A 17,144-nucleotide genomic window follows, 5' to 3' on the forward strand; every position below is an offset into this window, starting at 1 on the left:
GGTCACGTGGTACCTGCAATGATACTGTAGAAAAGTGCACACGCAGGGATATTTGATGATAATATCACTGTGTTTTTGTTTTTTTATTTATCTTTTTATTAATATCACTGTTAATACAGGTATGTCACAAGTGAATTAAACAAGTTGAATGCAATGAGCCACACCAGAGAAGAATTATCCTCAATTATTTATAAATCATTACTGATTTTCTTTAAATTTCAGGCAATGGGACATAAAGGCCCCTTTTATGATGTTATTAACATTTCTATGTCACAAACAGGATGGTCATCCCCATGTTAAACACCAATCAATGTATTGCATGTGCATAAAATGATATGCAGTTATTTTTATGTATCAAATTAATATTTTCCTGAATGAATAAAGACATGTAATAATTAATCAACAGGTTTGATGTTCCTACTAATGTCAGCATGAGTGTTCCCACCTTTGAAACCCACCTTTGATTCATCTGAATTTTTTAAAGAAATATAAGCTTTTTATGTATATATTCATTTGCATAAATGTGCTGTGTTATTGTGTGAGCAGCAGGAAGGATGCCTGAATTATGTACATTAATTAAAAACAGACATCAAAAATTGTACTGTTCCCAAAGAACCCTCTATCATGTGCCGAAGTCATCTTGATCCGGCTAGTAATCATGATCTACCTGTAAATTCTTTGTTAAGTAATTGTGAAAATGGAACTTTGATCTATTATTTGTAGCTAACTGAATAATACCAACATCATATGCTGAGCTATGTACCTTGCACACTATTTGTAAACAGAACTGCTACATGTTTACCTATCGGTCCTGCATACATGTACATGTATGTACTATACTACTCAAAAGAACTTACGGACAACCCATTGCTTTCATATTGCTAAAGTTATTCTGATGTGTTAGCATGCAAGGCCTCTATACTTACCATTTCACTTTCAGCCTGCAGTGGAGTGATAGCATCAGGGGAGGTAACTGCAATATTGCCTGGAACAGGTGAGAAGATGCCGGAGAATCTGACAAAGTATTTCCTTGATGCCCTGCTTACAGTCATGGTGTCCGAGGTGAGTACAAGGTCTCTGGGTCTCTTCAGACAGACATTTGTCTCTGTGGGTGTCGTGTTCAGTTGTAGCCTTCAACTGCTCCACCAGTCAGCCATGACTGACCTAGTTGCCATGTGTTCCAGGTGATCAAAATAGAGTGGATGAATAAGGACATGCGTGAGACCAGCTTCGTGTTCCTCTTTAATAAATTCAAGGACAGCTATCTACATTGGTTATTGCCGGAGTTTGAGATGAGGGACATCTACGAACCAGTATTAGGTGAGACACTGCATGTGTTTGTCAGTAGTCAGTTTACTATAGATGAATAGGATGAATGTCAAGTGAGGTGCAGGACACTCACAAAGATGTTTAGGTTTGCCCTATGGAATGTATGTGTGACACAAGAAGAATACTTTGATCGTTCTTCAAGCCCAGTAATTGTCAATTCACCATGAGCTAGGAATTAAACAGTTTTAATTCGCCTCCATCCTTTTCATTGAGATTTTTGCAATCCTGTTCAATTTCTGAATTATTGAATAACCCACAGTGGGTTAAGCATGTTAGTACGTTCAATTTGATTTATTATCCAGAGTACTTTAGTGAAAGGACATTTATCACTGGCTTTGTAAATCATACTTCATACCTCGTAACTGTGCCCTTCAGTCACCAGGAACCTATTTTAGCTGTGCTGTTACAATATTCACCCAGCCATTGGCACCTCAGTGCAAGGACTTTTAAACCCTGGACTTAGCATTGAGTCTTCTGGAACAAATTTTGAAATTATTGTTCTTTATCAGTGAGCATTTTCCCAAATGTGTAATTGATCATCAGTGCAAGTACATCAATTTCTTCTCTGAAAGACAATGACTAAAATTTGAACTTTAAAATTCTGTAAGCTTAGAAGCTGCAAACAAAGTTAAGATGGAATGTATAAACCTGTTTTTGCAGACCTACCTCGAGTGCGATCAGTCGCCGAGATGATGGCGAAGGATGAGCCTGTCAATGTCACAGAGTGTCGGGACTCGTTTATAAAGTGGTTGGCAAACTTTACCCTCTCCACCAAGAAACCAGACAACAATCTCGTCAAGTAAGGAACATCTATTCAACATTTACATTATTACGTTACAATTCCTTCACTACTGATGCCAGTTCATTAATGTTTGAAATGTGTCATCACCATGTATGAAGCATGTAACTGAAAATTACATCTCCTTATGAAAACATGTATTTGAAGACACCGTTGTGTGGGGGGGCAAGCCCCTTCCCTCTCTTATTTTAGCGAGGCGTTATATATATAGAGGTCATCACGTGAGTGTGTTTGGGGATGGAAATATCCTGTATTAGGAATAAACATTGTATTTAGCGAGCCTTGGCATTCTTCAATTCTGTGCTTGAAAATCGCTTTGCATCTCTCACAAATGTTACAGAAACAGTTTTCCTGGAATGTGGGCATTAATATTTATTACATCACATGGTAAGTGATGTGTCAGTCGGACAGTGACACTAGCCAATATAGTGCCAACTGAAATCTGTTTCTTATGCAGTGGTGAAACAAAATATACGCAAAACAACAATTGCCTACACAAATTGTTTTGATTTGCCTTTCTCGACAATCCACCGGTCTGTTAACTAGAGTAACTGCCCTTTGTCAAAGGGAAGCTACTCTAACCCTAGTCTATGAGACGCCACGGCCAGATATTGTTGACAGTCTGTCCTGTCATAACGTGAAGAAGTGCAGTCAGATGTTCACACAGCGACAAAACGAAACAAGGTAACAGTTCGAGCATATTTCAGCCTACTATTACATTTTGGAAAAGGTTACAAGCCACAGAGGTCTACAAGCACAGATATGGCTACTAATCCAACTTGGCTAGTGTCCTCGCAAGATTGTTTCGCAATTTATATCTCCAAAGTTGCCCAAACTTAAATAATGCCTTAGTTACATCACAGTTAGACACTGATTTTCAGTATATTAGACTTTCTTTTGATGATAATAACAATTATCCCAGTAGTTTCTCCAGATTACAGATGGTTAATTCTGACTCATTACCGAATGACAAAGGCGACGCCATGTTTGTTTATAAACACTGAAAGTAGTCCCTACTTGACCTTTGATATTTGCATCTCTATCCGTATATGAACCAAACGGATATCGTTTTTATCCGTTGACTTTATCTTGCCAAGAGACAACCAGTTATGTGATAAAAAGTAATGTCTGTGAAACTGGAAAACCGATACTAAGGAAGGAGTTAGTACACATATCTTCCCTGAATGGCTGAAGGTGTCTGGTGAGATGCATTCTTGCCAACACTAGTTCCCTAGGGATTGGGAGAGACTTCGAATTTCTGTTGTTGTCACTGTTTTACCTCTACTTGTTATTTTCTACTCCAGTATCTTTACTCTAGTTGTATGTCTTTCAGGGGGTTATCATGTTCAGCTCTGGCTGATGGTGGGACAGATGATGTGCCGGATTCATCAGAGGTCAAGGCCACCAACATGGAACCTATCCCCGGGAGCAATGCAAGCACATTGTCAGGTTCCAACTTCACTGAGAAGGACTCGGCAAACTCTAGTCAGTGCAGTGATGACCATAGTCTTTCAGAATACGAGATAGTACGCACGGTTCTCTACTCTACCCGGGAAAATGTCAATATTGTACATGAATGCTTCAGACAGGTGAGCTGTTTATGTCACGTACATCTTGATCGTGTTGATCTTTCAATGATTGATTATCTTCAAGGTTATATTATATCTCTGTAGCCATTATGATTCAGTAATAGATTGGAAGTAAATGCTTATTACCAATTATACAGATGTTTTCATGATCACACAGAAGGTGACTTGTCATAGATAGTCAGCTAATTCCATTTACATGATTTATAGAAAGAGGTCTTATTTTATCTTATCGTGACTCATACTATTTTTACCTTATCCTGCATTACATATTGCACATTGCTCTTACTAATGAAGTCCTAACTGGACATGAATGACGATCTAGTAGCGTCTTCAGTACCCAAAGGGAAGATGAAGAAAAACAACACAGAGTATCAACCACGTTCCTATGGTGTTTATAGAACAGACTGTTACGAACACACATACAGGTGGAACCCACCACCTACTGTGAGATTCAATCAATTAGTATCAATCAGGATAAAATAAGATATGTATTTTGTGGGGCAATAAAATCATTTATAAGATAAGCAATGAGTATGAGTCAGGATAAGTATAAATAATAGTTTTTATTTAGATAATAAAATGTAGTTATAAAGTAGGACCTTTGGCATTTACTTCTAGTAAATATCCAGAACAGATACTTCAGAATATAATAGATGATTTATAGGTTTAATCAACCAATTATTTTGTTATGTCTATTTATGATTGTCAAATTACATTGATATTATTCTCAATTTGAGAAGTGTTGGTTTTTGTGTGGATTGTGTTTTGGTCTTTAAACCGTTTGCCTGTTCAGGAATGTGAAGCAGGAATGTAAAGCAGGAAATAGGAAGTGTTTGTTTTGTGTTCCAGGCACTGCTGTTCTCATTCCGCCACGCTGCGGCTATGAGGAAGGTGATCACAGTGTACAAGGAATGGTTCCAGGTAGGCCCTTCTCTGTCACGCCCACCCATAGCATGCATGTTTAGTTGCATCGTTCTTACAGTTCCATGCATAGGAGGAGGAGGAGGTCACAGGCTTTGTGTAAGACATCATAAATAAGGAGGGAAATGAAAGTTGGCATGGTGCAATTTCATGAACGGGATTGGTTCAGATATCTTAAAACATTTTGTGGTGCTATTGTTTATTAATATCTTCTTTTACAAAACCCTGCGACTTTTCCATGCCTTCTGTGAGTGTATGTGTATCTTAGAACATTACTCTTTTCTTGAACAGCCATTTTTGTATGTTTTTGTAGCCGTTTAAAATTTTGAATTATAAGTGTCACATGATGTAAATTTTTAAATTGCTATAATCCTATTTTTCAAAAAGAATTGCAAGTCAAAGATGTTTTGTGTGATATTAAAACTAGTTTGCTACATACAGTCCTAAAGCTTGATGTCATAATGTAATAGATCGCATGACTATAACATGTATAAATTTACATACTCTAATATCTTAGCATGTCAGATATAAGAATTGTGTTGTCAGTGGCGATTAATAATTTCATCGAAACAAAATATCGTTAACCATTCCTATTTTACAAATTAAAATGTCTTCAGAATAATATCCTTCTGAAATACTAGTATTTTACTTTGTAACATAGAGGTTTGTTCATTGTTTGAGTTAGTTAGTTTTCATAAGACATTTTCTGCATTATCATGGGTTTCAATTGACTGGTTTGACACACCGTGATGATGCTGATGTGTCTGGACGTGATCCTTAGTGGAACATAGGGGAGATGTTGGAATGAAATGTATGTTTACAGTCTGTACCAATAAGGTTTTGAGTGTACTAGCCCGAACTTGGCAAAAGCATCATGTTCTGTGGATTTTGATGTTGCAAGACTTTTATTAGCTGAGCTTACTAGACTAAACAGAATTTTACTAGACTCAGGCTTCGGACAAGTGGCTAACGTCATTGACTATGTTCTTTCGAGAATGACCTATGTGTCGTTAGTATATACTTATCATATGTTCAAATGCACAGCATCGACCTCTGTGAAAATGACAATTGATCAAGGTGATACTTACGGGGGTTGGTTGGAAGTAAATTTCCAGAAGCCAAAACTTTAAACAACCCTTTCTATCTCCTTATGTTGGCAATTTATCAAGCGCTTATGGTGGATATGTTTTGCAAAGTTTAGGAAACCTTTCCTACCAGATCTCACTAATTGCTTCAAATTCTAGTTAATCAGTGGGACGGGATGGGCAGTGTTTGGTCAGTTCCATGTAAGGATCACTCCGACGTTGACTACTTCTTGCTACCATTGTGCATGCTGCATGCTGTTTTTGTTTGTTACTAGCATGTGGAGCAGCGTCCCATCTTCATGCAGGAGCCATGCTCGGAGGCGGGGCCGGCCCTCGACTCTCAGAGAAACACGCCCGAGTTTCACCATAGTAGTCTATCAGACATCGTCGAGGAGGATATCTCCTCAGATGTACGTATTCCGAAGGGAGATAATCATGTCAGGGATAGGATCAGTTACCTGTGACCTTAAACTTGAAATAAGGTGCTGCTGATCACTGCAACAGTGAAAGCTTCAGCGTAGTGAATTGCAATTTTGCCGCGACCAAAGGAAAAGAAACAATACATTGTCTGTTGTTATGTTTTGATAGAAAATCTCAGTGAACATTGTCAGAATTTTATGATGGAGAGTAAAGCTTTGTTCATTTTGAAGACGTGTCAATAAAATGTTGATTTATATATTATTTTGTCAACTCGGCATGAGTGATTGGGTCAGATACAATCAAAGTTTCTTTTTGTTTTATCTAACTGCATGTTTTGTATTCATCAGTTAGTTTAGAGTTACTCTGCTTTCCCATATTAACAGCTTTGATGATTATTTAGAGCAAGAATATTTGTTTCCTGTTTTTCATTATGGTGTTTTGTGACAGGTAATTAGTCGTTTCTGTACCTGATGACTTTGTCCTGATCATTTCAATCCTCTCATTGAACCAATTTAAGTGTATACATGGAGGATTATTTATCTTAAAAACATTGATCACAGTTAATGTTTTGTCACGTTATCTTGTTTTTGATGCCAAAAGAAATGTATTTTCTTATTCACATATCAAAACATGAAATATTTGTAACTATTTCATCTTAAGTGTGTAAATATTGTGACTGCTGGATGAGTGGTAGCATACACTGTCATCGGTGTGACTTTCCCCAGGATTCTCTAAGTGCAAGTGCATCGTCCAACCTTCGACAGTCATTCCTGACTGATGGTCTGGAGAAGCCGAAGTACATCCGCAATGCATCCTACCTGGGGGCGGTGCAGGACCTAGCCGACCAGGGGGAACAACAGCAGCTGGAGGTGCGCGCCGGGATGCAGAAGGTGCTGCAGGTCTTCATCACCAACGCTGCCAACATCTTCCTCCTGGACACTGACGACGACAGCTCACTGCAGGAACAGGTGCCCCCTCCCTCTCTATCATTGCTATATACAGAGACAGCTCACTGCAGGAAGTGGTGCCCCCTCCCTCTCTATCATTGCTATATACAGACAGCTCACTGCAGAAACTTATGCCACCTCCCTCTCTATCATTGCTATATACAGAGACAGCTCACTGCAGGAACAGGTGCCCCCTCCCTCTCTATCATTGCTATATACAGAGACAGCTCACTGCAGGAACTTATGCCACTTCCCTCTCTATCATTGCTATATACACAGACAGCTCACTGCAGGAACAGGTGCCCCCTCCCTCTCTATCATTGCTATATACAGAGACAGCTCACTGCAGGAAGTGGTGCCCCCTCCCTCTCTATCATTGCTATATACAGACAGCTCACTGCAGAAACTTATGCCACCTCCCTCTCTATCATTGCTATATACACAGACAGCTCACTGCAGGAACAGGTGCCCCCTCCCTCTCTATCATTGCTATATACAGAGACAGCTCACTGCAGGAACAGGTGCCCCCTCCCTCTCTATCATTGCTATATACACAGACAGCTCACTGCAGGAACAGGTGCCCCCTCCCTCTCTATCATTGCTATATACAGACAGCTCACTGCAGAAACTTATGCCACCTCCCTCTCTATCATTGCTATATACAGAGACAGGTGCCCCCTCCCTCTCTATCATTGCTATAAACAGACAGCTCACTGCAGGAACAGGTGCCCCCTCCCTCTCTATCATTGCTATAAACAGACAGCTCACTGCAGGAACTTATGCCACCTCCCTCTCTATCATTGCTATATACAGAGACAGCTCACTGCAGGAACAGGTGCCCCCTCCCTCTCTATCATTCCCTCCCTCTCTATCATTCCTATAAACAGACAGCTCACTGCAGGAACAGGTGCCCCCTCCCTCTCTATCATTGCCATAAACAGACAGCTCACTGCAGGAACAGGTGCCCCCTCCCTCTCTATCATTGCTATAAACAGACAGCTCACTGCAGGAACAGGTGCCCCCTCCCTCTCTATCATTGCTATAAACAAACAGCTCACTGCAGGAACTTATGCCACCTCCCTCTCTATCATTGCTATATACACAGACAGCTCACTGCAGGAACAGGTGCCCCCTCCCTCTCTATCATTGCTATAAACAGACAGCTCAATGCAGGAACAGGTGCCCCCTCCCTCTCTATCATTGCCATAAACAGACAGCTCACTGCAGGAACAGGTGCCCCCTCCCTCTCTATCATTGCTATAAACAGACAGCTCACTGCAGGAACAGGTGCCCCCTCCCATAAACAGACAGCTCACTGCAGGAACAGGTGCCCCCTCCCTCTCTATCATTGCTATAAACAGACAGCTCACTGCAGGAACAGGTGCCCCCTCCCTCTCTATCATTGCCATAAACAGACAGCTCACTGCAGGAACAGGTGCCCCCTCCCTCTCTATCATTGCTATAAACAGACAGCTCACTGCAGGAACAGGTGCCCGCTCCCATAAACAGACAGCTCACTGCAGGAACAGATGCCCCCTCCCTCTCTATCATTGCTATAAACAGACAGCTCACTGCAGGAACAGGTGCCCCCTCCCTCTCTATCATTGCTTTAAACAGACAGCTCACTGCAGGAACTTATGCCCCCTCCCTCTCTATCATTGCTATAAACAGATCTCTCACTGCAGGAACAGGCACCCTTTATTTTGTTTTCTGGACTATTTCCAACACATTCTTCACTAAATTGGTGACAAAGTAATGATAATGATTTTGCAAATTTATTTACAGCAATAATTTATTACTGATAGTGATTTTGTGAACATGACATATGAATCAGATCAAGTTATAGTTTCATTATTCAGAAGATGATGACCAAAACAATCCTGCCCAATGTAAAAAATATTAGATTGATTCATTGAATTTGAAGCAATCATCCCAATCTACAGAAGATTTATGCAGCATTCATTGACTCAGTTGGATTTGGTTGTCCAGCTTTCCAGAAGCAAAAGCATTGCTTTCATTTCACCTTTTGTTTCAGTTATGAACATACACACTATGCACTACATTTAAACACTCACTGAAATAGCATGTGGACAGATAGGTTTGCTACAAGTGGCCAATAATCTTCATGCTGTATGTTTCAGGTTGAGCTGTGTAAGCGTGTGCTCAACATCTACAGACATGTCGTCATGAACGTACAGCTGCACCAAAAAACCTGGTGGGTACTTGCTTAATGGTTGTGTCTCCTCTTGGCAGGATTCCTTTCTTGACTGATTTATTTCCACCCTGGACGATAGATCCCATGATGTAAAGTTGTCCTGTATTGACGGAGTGTCTCTGCTTCCAGGGAGCAGATACTGGTGGTGCTGCTGCGAGTCACTTCAGGCGTCCTCCAGTCCAAGCCCCCAACTGAGAGGTACAGGACTATTGGCGGGAGACTGGCTCAGCCCATCTTCCAGGTACGCCTTCATTCCAGAAACTTGGATATTCTTATGTTGACCATTATCTTAACTTTACATTACTGAGCAACTGTTGTGTTCCTGTTACACAGCTGTATCATTTGATGACAGTTTCATTTTAGTTGAACAGTAAGATAATAAGTTTATAGTTTGTATTTTGATGTACTGTGTCCAGTTGCACAAAGCAATCTTAGCTCTATGACATTCGTAACTCACATACCTTAACATCGACTTACGGCAGTCGTAGTGCTATGACAATTGTAACTCACTAACCTTAACATAGACTTACGAAAATCGTAACTCACATACTTTAACATAGACTTGCGACAGTCGTAGTGCTTCGGTCGCTTTGTGGAATGGTGCCATGGTGGTCATTTTGTTTGAATATTCCGCAGTAAAGATACAACAGTTTTCCACCACTGTTACTTATTATCTGTTAGGTTTGATGATGTTGAGGGTGAACTTCCAGAACGTGTGGCAGGTGATAAGGTATTACTGTTGCATGGTTGTGTCACCCGATATAAACTGACTTTGCCTCGATGTGACATAGAGATGTTTGTCATGTCGGCCGAGGGGTCAAACAGGTTAGCATTGATTAATTTGCTGCTTCACAATATGCTCCAGATTCATCCACTTGTGTGAAAAGTTAAAGGGGGTACTTGGGGTCTGAAAACTTTCGTATTTTATTCTTGGGACAACCTAAATTGTTATGAATAGCAATAGGTTTATGACATTAATCTTTGACTTTCATTGTTTATTTTTTAGTTTGAAAGAAAGTTGATGAATGTACTCACCGATAAGTTTGATCTGTTATGTCATGTTTTCCAATTCCATTTATCTGTATCACCTGTTTACAGACGCTGATCGTAACTTGGATCAAAGCAAACCTCAATGTTCTCATCAGCCCTGAACTATGGGATGTGTTTTTGGGAGTGCTGTCTTCACTGACATCATGGATGGAGCTTGTTAAGGAGTGGGCGGTATGTTCACTATCCCCTCTAAAGCTTTTTATGAAAATTTGCTCAAGGACAAGGTATGATTAAGGCCCTGATGGCCCCATTTTCAGGAAGCAGTTTTTTAATATTTGAACTGAGCAAATCTTTGGCCCAGGCTGATATTCTTTGGCGATGTAGACAAAGACAGTACGGCTGTATTGGAAAAGAATCATTTTTGGCCACAGACTTGCTCAGAGTTAGATTTTCTCTTGAAATTGGAATGTTCGGCCTTTTTTGCTTTTAGCCATTCTTAAGTACTTAAAGATGCCAGATGTCAAAACTTTGCAAGTGTAAGATAGACAATGGCTTGATGTCAACCATTTGATCATGTCGTGTAAATTTCATGGCATTACTGTAAAGTTTTCAAAAAGTATAAGATGACATTTCCAGCAGACCATGCAGGGCCCTTATCCTATTCATCCTCTCTTATTTGCAAGAAAGATTAATTTATAGTATAAAAGTGAGAATAGTTCAGGAATAGTATTCTTTCAAATGAACTATATTTAATGAACTTGGTCAATCCCCGTTGATGTGAAAAATAACTTGTTCACGGGGGACAGCCATAGCATATAGTGCTGGATTAGGGAGCCCTGTTATGTCAGTACCCAACAAATCCTAAGTAGAATCAGTTCCATGTGTGTTAGAATATGCAGAATCCCTATTAACAGTTGTGTAGTTTATGTAAATTCTGTTTGTCAGAAAACAATGGGGACACTCACACGAGTGTTAGCCCGGCAGGTGTACGGCCTTGACCTCCTTGACCTGCCGCTGGTTCGACTCAGCGAACAGAAAGAAAAGAGGAGGCGAGGACGATCTCAAGGTAGTAGGACAAGTAGATACCATTGATATACTCTACTCAAAACAAGTTGGGAACACCCACAATTGAAAGGCTGTGTATTGCAATACCCACCACCCCTGACAGATTAATTGTAGTCATATGAAAGAATCGGGTGTTCTTTAATTTCTTTTGAGTAGTGTTTGTTGAAGAATTTGCGGACATTGTATGTTTATGATTCTATAATCTGAGTTGATTCTTCTGGAGTTAAGATTTTAATCATATGAAGAGCAGTTTCACTTGTTGAATAGTCATGAAACATGAGTTACCTTCAGTGATCTGTTCAGATGGTGCCAAGGCCAAGGCTGCAGCTGACAAGAGTTTCTCCAAGGGCTGGAGTCGAGGTGATGGACAGGTGAACCTCCGAGGATCTACCAACAGTGCCAACTCAGACTCCAACTTTGACAGGGCCAAGAACAAGAGCGATGGTAACACCTTCATGTATTGCTTACAGTACAGTAAGGAGAGTTAGATTTGATCTGTATTTTATGAATTATCACTTGGTTAGTAAAATGCTGATAGCATTGGTGCATTGAACCAATGAGTTGCATTGTTGGAATAAAAATCCTTTGAATCATGTGATATACATACTTGGGTACCGTATTCACATGAGCAGTATTACTCACCAGTCATTTACAGCAAGAGTCACACCATCTCAGTTTCCACTTGGGATGTGATTGACTTGACTTTGCCTTCATGCAGGAGCTGGAGGGACTCGATCTCGGCCAGACTTCCACAAGCAGCGATCTCTTAGCGGGGAGCCATCTCCAGACCACTCCAGGTCGGGTTCCACAGCATCGGACAATCTGATTGTGCGCAGCAGCAGCGAGGGCAACATCGCTGACCCCAAGGAGCTGATCGAGAAGTTACGAGGTGCATAGTGACACAGTTCTGTCTGACGTCTTGTTGTGTGGTGTTTGCAACTGTGTTGTGAGGTCGTGTGCTCTTTACGGGGTGAATCAGAGGAATGGGGTATTGAGCTGTAACCTTAGGTCTGAATATGATGACAAATTCCTGTATTATTACCAGAAAAGTGGAGTTTTCAAGGATTGTAACCTTTCATGAATGATTGGTCATGTATTGACCTTGCAATCACAAGTCATTTACACATTCTTTCATGCATCAGTACAGAATGCCATGAGTGCTTGTATTTTTCTGCACAATGAATTTGAAATGTTACAATGATTTGACTTGGTTAAAGATTGTTTTGAAAACCTTCCTCTGTTTTGTTTAAACAGCTTTTTGTGGGGAGATGAAACCGTTACACAATTGATTTTTCTAACTTTTCTTTGTGTCTGTTTTGGATCCAAGCAATCGCTCAAACAGGCACCCAAGGTAGTGTGTTTTGTAACAAAGCATGAATGTCTCCATTTACTGGCATGTTTCAACTCATTTCTCTACAGTTGGCATGACATATTTTTCATCACATGGCTTACACTCGGTTCACATTTTTTGTCGACGAGTAGTTGGTGTAGGTGCTCAGATGTGTAGGCAGTTAAATCTGTATCCAGACTTACATGGTAGCACCACAAAGAGCATTACATAGGCAGTACAGATTTATTTTACAAATTGCGTTACGTATCTAGTTTTAATTTTTTTCTGTAATTTATTCTGTTTGATCAAAAATAAAAAACAATGTTAAATATTTTTCACCTTTTTGATGATCATCGTCACCTTAGAGTTCTGCTTGTATACACAGTATTCTTATCTGTCTCTTCAATAACGCTTTCTTTTTATGTCACCTTTTCAAATACACATTTTGTAAATACATACATGTATTTCTTTGTGAAAGAACCTAAATAATACAGAGTTATGAAATAACTCAGATTGGCAGTGTGATGATTGTTTTGTAATTGTAATCACAGTTTCACAATTATCAACATACGAAGGCCCCATGACCTTAGACATGTTAGAGAGAGTTGAAATATGACATGTTTCCAAAGCAAGATATTGAAATGGTTAGTGACTAACTGACTAGCATTTCTTCTCCTGTTTTTGTTCCTGCATGTGTTTGCCTGCCTGCCTGCCTGCTGTGTCTGACTGACGCCATCAGGAGCCAGCTTTACTAGTGAGTCTAGCAGGAAGTCCAGCATAACAGCATGTGCGGCCCCAGGTAATGGTGGGGGCGCAGACCCTATAGGTATGTCGTCAGACGAGGACAGATGGACACAGACACACCAGGGTTCATTGTCACTGTTTCTTAGCTTTGCTTCAGATTGCTGGGAGGGTTTTTTCATTATTGAGTAATATAAGTCTCCTTTGCCTATTTTGCCTATATCTGGCTCTTCAATTTCACTGGTAAGGGATCAGGTAACCCTTAAGTGTTCATATCAATCTGAAGCTTGTGGGGGCGGTCAGGTAGCCTAGTGGTTAAAGCGTTCGCTCGTCACACCGAAGACCCGGGTTCGATTCCCGACATGGGTACAATGTGTGAAGCCCATTTCTGGTGTCCCCCGCCGTGATATTGCTTGAATATTGCTAAAAGCGGCGTAAAATCATACTCACTCACTCACTCACTCACTCACTCACTCACTCACTCACTGAAGCTTGTGTATTCTGAAGTGGCATTAGGCCGGATTCAGTCGGTTCCTTTGGTTAAATAATCGTGCATTGTTTGTTTCAACTCCTGTGCACTTTATGAGCGAGTGAGTGAGTGAGGTTTTACAACGCTTTTAGCAATATTAAAGCAATATCACGGCAGGGGACACCACAAACGGGCTTCATACATTGTACCCATGTCGGGAATCGAACCAGGGTCCCCCTGTGCACTTTATGATAAGAAGATGATGTACAAGAAATATGTTGGTCCCCTCTACGGATTTATCTTTAATAATGACACAAAAATTAAAGCCTTAGCCTTAAGAGTAATATCATCAGTGATAAGACATACAGAGGTTTGTCTGACCTGTCTGTTCTCTGAGTGCAATATCTGTGTAGGAGGTGTCTAGCCTGTAGCTGCTCAATGTGATTGTGGTCGTCTTCACAGCAGTGAGGACAACAGCTGTAGTGTTAGGCCATCAGTTTCTTCCAGATCATGGTCCTACAAAAATGGGCGTGGCAGCACAAGGACCATAATTTACTTCTATTGAATGTCATATTAAGAAGATAATATTAACATGAGGTTTGAGTATTTTGTTTTCAATATCTCGTGCTGTTTTTTTTTTAAGAAGATAATGACATCTTGGTTATGGGGCTTCGGTTATCTGGGTTTTTTTAAACAGTGCAGGTTGCAGTGATAATAGTTACCATATATTGACCAATGTGAGTTTTATCTGCCAAGTCACAAACTTTGATGAATTCATGGAGGGAAAACAGCTTGTGTTTCTCAGCACAAGCCAAGTAACACTAGTATGTAGCCAAACTTTTGTGAAATAGGAAATTGTAACTCTCCTGTAGCTTACTTTTGACATTGACTGCTTCGAGCCATGTCATGTACCTGATGTTCTCTGTGAGACTCTGTTTACTTGTCTAGATTAATGGTTACATTCATCAGCAAGGAGCAGGAAGGAGGACCCCAGTGCATGTTGTTTGAAGCCTAGGATGTGCTAGAAATCAGTTTGTCACAGTTGTACTTTTGAAGGTTCACAGTATTAACAGTGACTTTAAATGCTTTTTATGATTCAGTCTCCCTTTCAGGAGCTTCGGCTGCCATAGAGGACCACGAGGTGGCAGACATCACAGCCACGTGTACAGCGGAACTAGCCAGTGTGGCCAGCGGCTTCAGCAACTTCAGTCAGGAGAACGGACACTCTGATCTCAGCGCCGATAGCATCAGTCTGGAGAAGTCGGACTCAGAGACAGTAGTGCGGCGTAAGTTTGCAACTTGTCACATCCGGTTGTTCATGTTGTACCTACATCTTGTTTCACACTAAGATTATATAGTGATAGATTATAGTGGTGGGATGATCGGTGGATCGCAATATTTTACTTCTCGATACAAGTATTGATCACAGTCCTACACAAAGTAGAAAATATTGATTCATACCTTAAAATGTTTGCTTTAACAAACTGTTACACCAAACTGTTACACCAAACACTAATTAGTAGTGAAAATTAGCTTTGAAAACGAAAATATTTTCATCCATTGCGCCATACTTGACACTGACAACTGTAAGCCTAGTTTGTTATTTGCAGGGTGATTCATATTACTGGGATGTTTTTTTTAGAGCAGATCGTGTAGCTGGAACAGGATTTGGTGAATCCTGTATGTAGCTGTCTATTCTTACAATATGTTGTATATGGTATGCTTTGTCACATCCAGCATCAAGAACACCCTCACCTGTGTCAGTGCGGTCCAAGTCTGGCTCTCGAACGCCATCACCTTCCGTGGAGTTGATCTCAGACAGCCAGCATAAAGACAGCCCCACACCTGACCGTGATAGTCTCCACATCGACATGGTGGCAGGACCTGAAGACACCTCCCTCAGTCGAGGTAACCAACACCTGACATGGCAACCTCTAGTTACACCTTGTTGTATACTGGTAACTTTGTCACTTTGAGATATAACCCTCTGCTGAACACCCACATCCACACCTACATCCACACCAACACCCACACCAACACCCAAGCCCACGCCCACGCCCACGCCCACGCCCACACACAAACTCCCAACACCCATCATCAACACACCCACACTTGCACCCACGCCCATGCCCATGCCCCCTCCCCCCACACACCCGCTACAAGTACAACGCCCACACAAACACTTGACACCCACACAAGCACTCACACAAGCACTCACACTCACACTCACACTCACACTCACACTTACACTCACACCCACTCCTACACAAAACACTGACACCCACACCTATTAATTCATGTTAAACCATGGTTAAACTCAGTAATTGTCATCTTTTTCATCAGTTTTGTATCAATTAATCTGTCAATGAAATAATAAGGAGGAGATTGACATGCCACATATTTATTTAGCCACTGGGACAACTTGTGTTTAGGATTTTTTGGTCAACGTTCAGTAGACCAGCTTATTTGTGAAGCCCTGGTACACTATGCTGTGTTTTGCCGGCTGTAGTAACATTGTCTTGGAATACTGCTGATGTGTCAGGAAGGAATTTGTTGAAATTCAGTTTGTGACTAAATTAAAAGGTGGCGTGGGTGTTGAAGAGTATAATGATAGACAGCATTCCTGTGTTGGTGACTGTCACCTGGTATCACCGTGTCCAAATTAACAAGACAATGCTGATGTACATGTGTCAATACACACTACCTCCGTGTTTCAGATTCCCTGAATGAGTTTAAGAGTGTGATGGCAGGTGGCGCTATGTCTGGCTGGATGCCAGATGTCGCAGTGGTGTTGTGGCGGAGGATGCTGGGATGCCTTGGGGATGTCAACCAGATACAGGACCCTGTTATACACGAATACGTCTTCGACTATCTATGTGATCTGGCCGAGACGCTCATAAGGGTGAGGCAGTCTTCTAACCATCTCGCAGTCATTACCATGGCACATTAGGTCCCCAGTACTCCTGCTTGTCACAGAAGCCACCTGCTGAGGCTGAGGCTGAGGCTGAGGATGTGTCATTGTACCCGACACTGTAGGTCATTGCTGGCACTGACTGACCCACATGGACTATTTGTAGGCGGCCTTGACATAGCTGGAATATTGCTACCTGTGAGATAAAACAAAGTTCACTCTCTTACACATAGTATCGCATGAGTACAATGAAGACCTTTGCCTTGTTTACGTCACAATATATACTTCCTCTCCTGATTGGTCTAATGTCAACATGATCAAAGCTGAACACAT

General features: G+C 41.0%; 1 protein-coding gene across 9 annotated transcripts in view; it reads left to right on the forward strand.

Annotated features, from left to right (window-relative positions):
* LOC124140708 (ral GTPase-activating protein subunit alpha-1-like) overlaps positions 1–17,144 on the forward strand; it is a 94,738-nt gene that overhangs the window by 27,599 nt on the left and 49,995 nt on the right. Inside the window, exons 8-25 of one of the 9 annotated variants that reach the window (XM_046508403.2) lie at positions 941–1,062; positions 1,185–1,320; positions 1,990–2,128; positions 3,462–3,717; positions 4,567–4,638; positions 5,999–6,133; positions 6,869–7,111; positions 9,232–9,305; positions 9,435–9,546; positions 10,404–10,526; positions 11,241–11,361; positions 11,664–11,804; positions 12,079–12,249; positions 12,688–12,711; positions 13,430–13,516; positions 15,013–15,186; positions 15,638–15,808; positions 16,618–16,802. In XM_046508403.2, coding sequence (XP_046364359.2) covers positions 941–1,062; positions 1,185–1,320; positions 1,990–2,128; positions 3,462–3,717; positions 4,567–4,638; positions 5,999–6,133; positions 6,869–7,111; positions 9,232–9,305; positions 9,435–9,546; positions 10,404–10,526; positions 11,241–11,361; positions 11,664–11,804; positions 12,079–12,249; positions 12,688–12,711; positions 13,430–13,516; positions 15,013–15,186; positions 15,638–15,808; positions 16,618–16,802 — 2,486 coding nt within the window. Of the gene's footprint in view, positions 1–940; positions 1,063–1,184; positions 1,321–1,989; positions 2,129–3,461; positions 3,718–4,566; positions 4,639–5,998; positions 6,134–6,868; positions 7,112–9,231; positions 9,306–9,434; positions 9,547–10,403; positions 10,527–11,240; positions 11,362–11,663; positions 11,805–12,078; positions 12,250–12,687; positions 12,712–13,429; positions 13,517–15,000; positions 15,187–15,637; positions 15,809–16,617; positions 16,803–17,144 lie in introns of all 9 variants that reach the window. The other 8 variants (XM_048403505.1, XM_046508406.2, XM_046508407.2 and 5 more) reach the window with 8 other exon arrangements.

Source organism: Haliotis rufescens, unplaced genomic scaffold, assembly GCF_023055435.1.
Source record: "Haliotis rufescens isolate VD_foot unplaced genomic scaffold, xgHalRufe1.0.p SCAF_3, whole genome shotgun sequence".
NCBI classification, from domain to species: Eukaryota; Metazoa; Mollusca; class Gastropoda; order Lepetellida; family Haliotidae; genus Haliotis; species Haliotis rufescens.